We start from the raw sequence: 10000 nt of genomic DNA, 5'->3' as shown, positions 1-10000 counted from the left end.
ACAACACTTCTTTTGTGTCTAAGTCTGCAGACACAATGCTCTCTTCTGTCATGTTAGGGATTCTTATCATCTTATTGATTGGTCTTCTTCTAAAATAATCTTTCCTGCTTCTACTCTACACAGACGCCGTCTTGTCAACACAGCTCTGATAACAACCTACCCAACATGAGCCAGAGTCCTGACTTTGTTGCTGTTGACTTTTCCCTTTCACAGTAGATGCTGAAATGCTCTAATGTTTCTAACAAGTGTGACCTAACAGGCCTTTCTTCTCCCCTGCTTCCCTGTCTCGCCACATACTCTGGTAACATGCCTCAACTCCTCTCACGAGCGACGATGCCAACATGCCCACGTTCCGCACGCAAACATGGAATTCCTTGTAAGCAAGCGCTTACATAACTCCCGTGTGTGGGTGTGGGTGGGTGGGTGCGTTGGTATACACTCGTCCGTACTCGCTCTTAAAGATGCAGGAGGCGAATCCGGATATAACGCCATGGAGAGGGGGTATATGCCTATAGTTACGCAGGCGAGGAGTCACAATAACGTGGCTAAAGTATGTTGACCAGACCACACACTAGAAGGTGAAGGGACGACGACGTTTCGGTCCGTCCTGGACCATTCTCAAGTCGATTGTTAATTTAGTAGCGGATGTTACGGACGATCCAAGGTAGCCCCATTGATGAAGGGAGCCACGTATGCCTGGAAGAGGTTGCCGTGCGAGCTAGCTGCTGCTCTGGAGGATTCACGAAGCGGTTACGTGATCACTTAAGAGTTGTCCCACCTTATCTTCCTCCATGGCGGCTACGTCGGTATTCAGGAACAGTTTACCAGCACGGAAACCCGTAAGGACGCCCCCCAGCGGGCTAAGGTGACGACGGAGCACTCACAGCACGACATAAGACACAAGTTTACTATATATACAGCCCCTGGTTGGCGCCAAGATGCCTTCGCCGGCGGGCCAGTCATGCAGGATATAAATGCACTGTGTCTGGCTCGCAATTACTATATTTCTATGAAAGTAAAAGTATCAGATAGTCAATCAACAATTGTACTTCAACACGCTGGCTTGACCAAACAACCAATTATACTTAATTCCTGAGTAAAGCTCAAAACTAAATGCTTGCTCGCCAGCCCGCCCGCCCGAGCTCCTGGTGTGTACTTGCCTAGTTGTGCTTGTGGGGGTTGAGCTTTGGCGCTTTGGTCCCGCCTCTCTCTCATGTGTGTGTGTGTGTGTGTGTGTGTGATCATTGTTTACAAACATCAGCTGATAAGATTTCTCATACGAGATTGGCCCTTCCATTGTGATGGAGCTGTGTCGAGCAACAGGTTTTGAAATCTTGCCTTCACTCTTGACTGGTGAACTACGACCCGAAGCTTAAAACTTTTACCTGCCTACGAAATAAGTTTTGAATGAAGAGTTCAAAGACTCGTCTCCCTGTAGGCCTCCTAAGAGCCGTTGTAATACAAAGAGTTCTGACCGTGAGGGTTTGTGAATCAATGTCGTGATGTCTGAGAGAGGTGCTGGACCAATCATTCTGTGTTAGATATGTGCGTCTGCAAGCCGCTCCAAGCAACAGCCTGTTGGACCAAGCTCTCGTAAGTCGAGGGGTCGGGCTTGGGGAACAGAACCACCCCCGGAATCCCATCCAGGTAGAGGTGCCAGGGACGTGGGATTGGTTGTCCGGGGGCAACAACGAGCACAAGCAACAGCTTGGTGGACCAAATTCTCACAAGTTGAGCCTGGCCTCGGGCTGGGCTTGGGGAGTAGAAGAACTCCCAGAACCCCATCAAGCAGCACCCTGAAGGCTGTTCCTTGAAAGACTATCACACGACTTGGTAATGATCCAGGACGGACCGAAACGTCGGCGCTTCTCCATCTTCTTGAGGTGGGGTTTGGTCATCATTTCTTCAGCCACGTTATTGTGACGCGTCTGTTTTCCCTTCAATGAAAAACAGCTTGGTAAAAAAGATCTTTCGTGGAGGATGTGTGTGGAATATCATTAACTTTTCCAAAAACTTACTGCGGGGCACAAGTTATCACGCGAATGACGCCAGCTCAAAATTGAAGTGTTTCTGCTAGCTTGAAGACTGTCTCCAGAAGACGATGTGGAGGGAGTTCATGATATTCTTCTAGCTCATATTTAATTTAGTCACGGATAGTAATCGGGGGAAGGGGCAAGAAGAGAGCTTCATAAATATAATGTATTTGACGAACTGTGTATTCTCGCAGACAGCATTGTGGTCTACTGTGACCCGAATATGGATCAGGTACCCTTTTTAAAGCGACTAATTTAGTAAAATTATTGATTGGTGTTCATGGGGCAACTGGATAGATTATGTAATCTTGGACTACAAGCCACATTATTGTACTTTTTGTCAGATGTTTCAGATCTTGATCATTTGCGATAACTTTCAGTGTGTTGCCTGCCTGCCTGCCTGCTTGCGCCTCTCCTCCCCCCCTTTCTCTCTCCCCCCCCCCCCCGTGTGTGTTCCTCTCAAGCAACATGTGTGTTCTTGTAGTGATGGTGCTATTCTTCTCGTTACAGGTGTGCCGTTCCCACCGTCACATAAGTTAACATGTACAGAAGTGTTCGATCCCAAGACGGGCAAGCCCAAGTTCGAGTGGCTGAAGAACCACTTCATCCTGGAGGGCCGCATCGACGAGGCGGCGGCCCTTCGCATCATCAACGAGGGAGCCGCCCTTCTTCGTCAGGAGAAGACCATGATCGATATTGAGGCGCCCGTCACTGGTGAGTACTTGGTTCCTTCTTGTTGCCTCCAAGTGTTTATTCCAGGGCTCCAGCGCCGTCGTCGTCACCACCATCAAAAGTACCACCATCGAAAGTGGTTGTAGTGGGTATGTGGGCCTGTGGGTCGCTTCAAGCAACAGTCTGTTGGACCAAGTTATCACAAGTCGTGCCTGGCCCCAAGCCGGGTTCGGGTAGTAGAACAACTCCCGAAATCCTCTCCAGGTATATGCACCTTGAGGTTACCTTTGAGATGCTTCCGGGGCTTAGCGTCCCCGCGGCCCGGTCGTCGACCAGGCCTCCTGGTTGCTGGACTGCTCCAGGTATTCCACCCGTCCTCGTCGTCGTCAAATGTTCTTGCTCTGCGTCACGTTGGTTTTCTTCCTCAGGGAGTTTACATCGCAGAGATCTTGAAAAATAACATGCCGGTATCCATCAGAATAATTTTGTGCGCGAAGACATCAATGATTTCCGTAATGATCTTCGACTGATGCCTTTTAACATTAATCTGCTAAAAAGTGTTCTGGTGAACAAATTCCGACTTTAAATTTATTCCGGTGGAGAAAAAATTACATAAATTATTAGTTTTATAGCCAGATTCCTATTTAAGTAAGGGTTGACATTTGTTCAGATTTATTCTGCTGGAAACCATTAACAGCGAAGGGGAAATGTGGTGAATTTTGTTTTCTTAAGATTTATTCTTGTGGAAGTGGATAATAATGAAGGAGCCCTGAGACGTATTTAGATTTATTCAGGTGGTCATTAGTAGTGGAGGAATTCTGGGGAAATACATTGTTGGTGTGATGGTATCATCCAAAGGATACCTGATCAACCAGGCTGTGACCCATACGTCAGGCTGCGAGCAGCCGTGTCCAACAGCCTGGTTGATTAGTCCAGCAACCAGGAGGCCTGGTCGACGACCGGGCCGCGGGGACGCTAAGCCCCGGAAGCACCTCAAGGTAGGTGTGTATTCTTCACGAGGGCCTCCATTGCGCAGTAGGCTGCACGTTCACAACATGGTCTCCTGAGTGTGTGCACAAGTCCTACATAAGGGTAAGCTTTTATTTTATCAAGTGTGTCTACTCGCCTGTCTGTATCTGTTGGCTCGAGCTTCAGCTCTTGGGCCCAGGGTTTCGACTTTTAATCGACTGGCGTATCGGGTTCATATTTGGCTCTGTTGTATCTACATTTAAAGCCGTGTGTGGATTTTGCATTCAACACTTGGCGCATTCCAGTTGTTCACTACTGACACGGAACAAAAATTGTGTGTGTCATTTGGGTACTTCCATATGTACGTGTACTATCCCCCCCGCTAAATAGTTTGTCTCTGCCCTGTTTATTCCCATAAGTATTTTGTATGTGGTAATCATGTCTTCTCTCCCAGTAACGTGAGATTTAACACCTGTAACATTTTCTCGTAGCTCATACCTCTCGGCTCTGGGACTCGTCTGGTGGCAAGCTTCTGAACGTTCTCAAGCCTTGTTTCGTGTTTGAGATAAGGACGCTTGTTCTGCATATAACTGAATTGGTCTGACATAAACTAGAGAGATTGTGCCTCATTGCTCAGAGTCCTTCAGGCAGTTCTTATATTACCCAACCTCCCATGTGCAGCTGATGAAATTCTTTTGATGAGGAATTCTGGTGGTATTGAGGGTAATGTCAGTATCACGCCTTTATAGGGAACCTCCGTCTTTGTCTTATTCCAGTACCCAGCTTCATTACTTTACTGGAATAGCTTCATTGCTAAAGTTAACTTCTAGCAGCCCACTTGAGGGACCATATTCTAATTGTGTAGAGGTCCTCTTTAAAAAGTTTCGTGTAGTCTTGGTATTTAAACCTCATCATTTTTGCATTGAGAGGAAGGACTCTTATATCGCCTCATCGGTGGTTCACATAGATTAACAAATGTGGTCGGCCCCAGAACTGGCACTTGGAGCACTCTACTGGCAACATCTCCCCCACTCTGAGGTGTCTGACCGTTTTCTGTTGCTGAGGTACTCCCTTATCTACTAGAGTACCTTCACCTAGACTACGGGCTCACCATAGCCCGTGCTACTTGGAACTGTTCCAGGTAGCGAATCTTTAACAACAACCACCACCACCACCACCTGTTTCTCTCTCTCTCTCTCTCTCTCTCGTGTGTGTGTGTGTGTGTGTGTGTGTGTGTGTGTGAGGCAGGGAGAGAGGGTAGGCACTTGAACAGGGGCCTTTTTTGTTTAAAAGATATTCATTAGTGTTGAAAAGTAACCGGCGTAGCAGCTGTGGATTCGTCATTGTGACCAAAACTGTTTTCTTTCAGTTGGTGTAGGTGATGGAAATCTGGAAGTCTTGTACGCAGTTTGCTGCGACTATGGAAGTTGGTCTGGTGTAGGTGGGGGAGAGGCGGTTCTCTAGTATTGTGCAACTTAAGAGTCTAGTACAAGCTTGTGGAGACAAGGAGGGGGCTGGGGTGGGTGTCCATTAGTGGAGGACGTAGTCTTATTAAAGGGGTGAATGGGGAAGGAGTAGGTGGAGGGGCGGAGGACAGTTGGGGACGTTGGGGGTGTGGATAGGGGCGGGGCGGGGGAGAGGATATGAGAGTTGGTGGCAGGTGGTGTGTGACTCCTGCGGCCGCTAGATCAATACTGGCTCGCCACCGTCCTCCCCACCCACTACTTCCACCTACTGCTCCCTCTTCCTTCCCCTCTCTTTCTTTCTCTCTTTCCCTCTTTCCCTCTCCTTCTCTTTCCCTCTTTCCCTCTCCTTCTCTTTCCCTCTTTCTCTCTCTCCCTCTTTCTCTCTCTCCCTCCCTCTTTTTTTCTCTTTCTTTCTCTTTTTCTCTTTCTTTCTCTTTCTCTCTCTCCCTCCCTCTTTTTTTCTCTTTCTTTCTCTTTTTCTCTTTCTTTCTCTTTCTCTTTCCCTCTTTCTCTCTTCCTCTGCCAATAGGGAGTAAGGTTACCATAAGCCATCGTTGTACAGAACATCGTCAACACAGACGGACTACGGCTGTGCACATTGCATCATTAATGGCTCAACTAGTGCCGGAGGCCAGGTAGAAGTAGTCTCTGGAAACCTACAGAATCTCCCGAAGGTGGTGCATGATGATGAGTGTTAGGGTAGTGAGAAGTTCCGGGCCACCAACACCAATAACCTCGTGGATCAGGCTATCGCCGGGAGAGGGCTGTCCTCGGGTCGGGTTGCCAGAGTCAAGTGTGTCCAAACAGACTAAAGGGGAAGGGCTGTGAACCGTAGCTAATATATATTTTTTCTCGACTCGTTTTTTTAATAAAGTTTTCAGTCTTTCCCGTCTGGCCTCGGGCCGGGCTTGGGGAGTAGAACAACTCCCAGAACCCCATCAACCAGGTATCTGATTCGTGACGTTTCTTAGTCGTTGTACTAAAGTTCCTTACCCCCTGTCTTGTGTCTCTTCCCCCCTCCCCCCTGTCAACTGGGTTGCTGGTTCTACCAGGCAGGAGGGCTTGCTACTGATCCATCCCCGTGTGACCTGACCCGGAGGGGAACTGCTTGCACCACGCTGAAATAATTCCTTAAGAAACCGCATGCGTGTGTTCGTGCCTAGTTGTGCTTGCGGGGCTTGAGCTTGGGTTCTTTGGTCCCGCGTCTCGACCGTCAGTCTACTGGTGTACAGGTTCGAGCTTCTCGAGTTCTGTTATATCAACATTTGAAACTGTGTATGGAGTCGGCCTCCACCACATCACACCACAGTGTGCTGTGGTGTGTTTTGGCTCCATGATGGTTGTTGGGCAGTAGGGCGCCTGACAGCTGGGTGGACAGCGCTTCGGATTCGTAGTCCTTAGGTTCTGGGTTCGATTCCCGGTGGAGGCGGAGACAAATTGGCAAAATGTTTTTTTCACCCTTATGCCCCTGTTACCTAGCAGTAAATAGGTACCTGGGAGTTACAGCTGCTACGGGCTGCTTCCTGGGGGTGTGTAACAAAAAGGAGGCCTCGTCAACATATTCTTAGTCACTTGGTAGTTTCTATCGACTTGCGCCAAAATATTTCTAGAAGAAAATAATTTTGTTTTCTCGTGTTCCCAGCAAGTCGATCTTCATATTAGCCTTGGTCGACGACCGGGCCGCGGGGACGCTAAGCCCCGGAAGCACCTCAAGGTAAGGTAACCCGGCAAGTGATGTTTGCCCTGATGAGATGTTTTTATTTCCATAGACTCATTCATATTATAATATTCATATACTGCCGGAACAACCGTGGACATCTTCAAGAAAAAACTGGACTGTTTTCCAAGAAGTTCCGGATCAACCGGGCTGTGGTGGGTATGTGGGCCTGCGGGCCGCTCCAAGCAACAGCCTGGTGGACCAAACTCTCACAAGTCAAGCCTGGCCTCGGGCCGGGCTTGGGGAGTAGAAGAACTCCCAGAACCCCATCAACCAGGTATCAACCAGGTAATTAAGTAACTTGATGGATAAGAGACAACAAAACTTTGATAACTCTGAAAGTCTCTTTATAGATGTAAGTACAAAAATTGGTGTAGATGTACATGTATAAAGATGGACTAATTATCATTGGTATAGACCGCCAGGTACCGGGGCATCAGTAGGCCGCCAGGTACCGGGGCATCAGTAGGCCGCCAGGTACCGGGGCATCAGTAGGCCGCCAGGTACCGGGGCATCAGTAGGCCGCCAGGTACCGGGGCATCAGTAGGCCGCCAGGTACCGGGGCATCAGTAGGCCGCCAGGTACCGGGGCATCAGTAGGCCGGCGGGTACCGGGGCCATCAGTAGGCCGGCGGGTACCGGGGCATCAGTAGGCCAGGGTCAAAATGATCTCATGATTTGAATTCAGAAACATAGCTTTCCCGGCGCGTGTCTTGGCTTCTGGTCAGCTGAGTGGCTACAAGTGTGGTCACATGCTGAGCCAACTGGTCTTGGCTAGGCCCGGGCTTGGTTATTACTACATTAAACGGATTAATACATGTTGTAGCTAGACCTGTTGTATCTTTTTTTATAGCTGGCTGTGTGATGTATTTACATGGCGGCGCCCACGCTCGACAACGAGAAGGGTGCAGAAATTTAGGGCAAACTTGAGCACAACTTAACTGCTTTGCAATACCTGCGCATGTTTGTGCTTGCTTGCTTGCTTGATGAATTGCAAGATCAATATGAAGTAGTCTAATGGTAGAGTGGAGCGCGCGCGCGCCTTGGATCACTGGCCATTATAAACTGCCTCCATCCACCTCTTGTGACAAGGGGTACAGGAAGACTATAGGGCCTCCCAGGTGGCCACTGGTGTGGTGGTGGGCCCCAGGTGGCCACTGGTGGTGTGGTAGCGGGCCCCAGGTGGCCACTGGTGTGGTGGTGGCCCCAGGTGGCCACTGGTGGTGTGGTGGTGGCCCCAGGTGGCCACTGGTGGTGTGGTGGTGGCCCCAGGTGGCCACTGGTGGTGTGGTGGTGGGCCCAGGTGGCCACTGGTGTGGTGGTGGGCCCAGGTGGCCACTAACCATGACCCGGCTAGAATAGGTAACAAAGGGAGTGTAACTTCGTAGGGCTTGCAGCCCAGCTCCCTCGCTACTTGGTACTCTCTCCACCGCTATAATGTGAATGTTAAACCTTGGCAGTATATTTTTTTAAATTTAAAAATGGTCGTTAGTAATCCAGGTATTCCGGCAATTAATGTTCAGCATGTACGCAAACTTAAGTCATTAATTACAAACTTTTATTAATAAGGTCTTTGAATGTGAATAATAATAATAATAATAATTGACGATTTGACGTCTTGAATGTTGAAGATCTTAGGTCTCATAATGTACATAATATCACCCATTGCAAAGTAATTGGAAAGTTTAACTTTAATGCTTTAATAAAATAAACACTTAGTCCAAGGCTCTTGAACACCCTCTGTGTATATTTAAAGAGCATAACAAACCGACCTCTTATGGTGTTGAAGATGGACTTGATAAACGCCTCCAAATGATGCCTGATCAGTCTGGCTGGAATTTCTATGTCAAGACTGCTTGTAGCAGTGTCCAGCAGTATAGTTGGAAGGTATTGGAGGTGCTCGTCCCAAATTTGCACGATAAAATAACATATTAGTGAAAGACATGGTAGGAAATGCAGGAACCCTGTTGGGTGTAGATGTTGAATTAAGGTCCTACCTTGAGGTACTTCCGGGGCTTAGCGTCCGCGCGGCCCGGTCGTCGACCAGGCCTCCTGGTTGCTGGACTGGTCAACCAGGCTGTTGCACGCGGCTGCTCGCAGCCTGACGTACGAATCACAACGTGGGTGATCAGATATCCTTTGGAGATGCTTATCCAGTTCTCTTGAACACTGTGAGGGGTCGGCCAGTTATGTCCCTTGTGTTTAGTGGAAGCGTGTTGAACAGTCTCGGGCCTCTGATGTTGATAGTCGGGAGACCTTAGGAGAACGGGCTGCCCTCTCTCCCACTCTTGCTACCATTACACACACAGATCACACTAACGTGATGCATCAAATGAACAAATCCACAAGGGCCGTGACGAGGATTCGAACCTGCGTCCGGGAGCATCCCAGACACTGCCTTAATCGACTGAGCTACGACAGGGTTAAAAGGGTTGAAATCGAAGTTCTACTGAACTTCGCAGGTTCGAATCCTCGTCATGGCCCTTGTGGATTTGTTCTTACTACCACTCCTTCATATTGAGTGCATGAAGCTGCACCAATGACCGACCTGTTCGCATCCCGCCCGTCCTCCTAAGGTTTCCCAACGTCAAGAAACTGTCGTACTAAAGTGCCCTTATCCTAACCTACCAGAGGACCCAAAACCTACCAGAGGACAGTATGTCAATTCCGCGAGCCGCTACCATTTTCTGGTACGACAATTTTCGGCCTTGGGTAGAGTCTAGGTCTAAATGCGACGTTTTAGTTGGGTTGTCGCACTGTGGGGTATGCCATTTATTGTATGGATACCTTCTCTTGTCACCCTCGTGTCACTCAACTAACTTCACATCGCATCATTTTGCCGCAAGGGTTCCATTGATTGATGAATATTTAAATCACTCGTGAGGTGGCACGAGTATGAATACCCCCTTAAGAGCAGCGTTCCATGTGAAGCTTGCTTTGTGGGCTATTCATGCCCGTGCTCCAGTGACTTAAATCATCAATCATGTATGTGTATCTTGCTTTTTGTGCCTCAATCGGGAATGAGGTACACGCCCCACGTTTTGGTCACGTCTCCGTTACAATGGTGACGGTCATGCAGATAGCCAGCCTCGTGATTGATGATTGATGAAGATTAAGCCACCCAAAAGGTGGCACGGGCATGAA

General features: G+C 48.7%; 1 protein-coding gene across 8 annotated transcripts in view; it reads left to right on the top strand.

Annotated features, from left to right (window-relative positions):
- Positions 1–10000, top strand: part of LOC123770779 (serine/threonine-protein phosphatase 2B catalytic subunit 2) — a 213847-nt gene that overhangs the window by 126888 nt on the left and 76959 nt on the right. For all 8 annotated transcript variants that reach the window (XM_069305922.1, XM_069305921.1, XM_045762931.2 and 5 more), the window contains one exon: positions 2544–2747. In XM_069305922.1, coding sequence (XP_069162023.1) covers positions 2544–2747 — 204 coding nt within the window. The remainder of the gene's footprint in view (positions 1–2543; positions 2748–10000) is intronic.

The sequence above is a fragment of the Procambarus clarkii genome, chromosome 56 (genome assembly GCF_040958095.1).
Source record: "Procambarus clarkii isolate CNS0578487 chromosome 56, FALCON_Pclarkii_2.0, whole genome shotgun sequence".
Lineage (NCBI taxonomy): Eukaryota > Metazoa > Arthropoda > Malacostraca > Decapoda > Cambaridae > Procambarus > Procambarus clarkii.
This window is presented reverse-complemented; position numbering and strand designations above follow the sequence as displayed.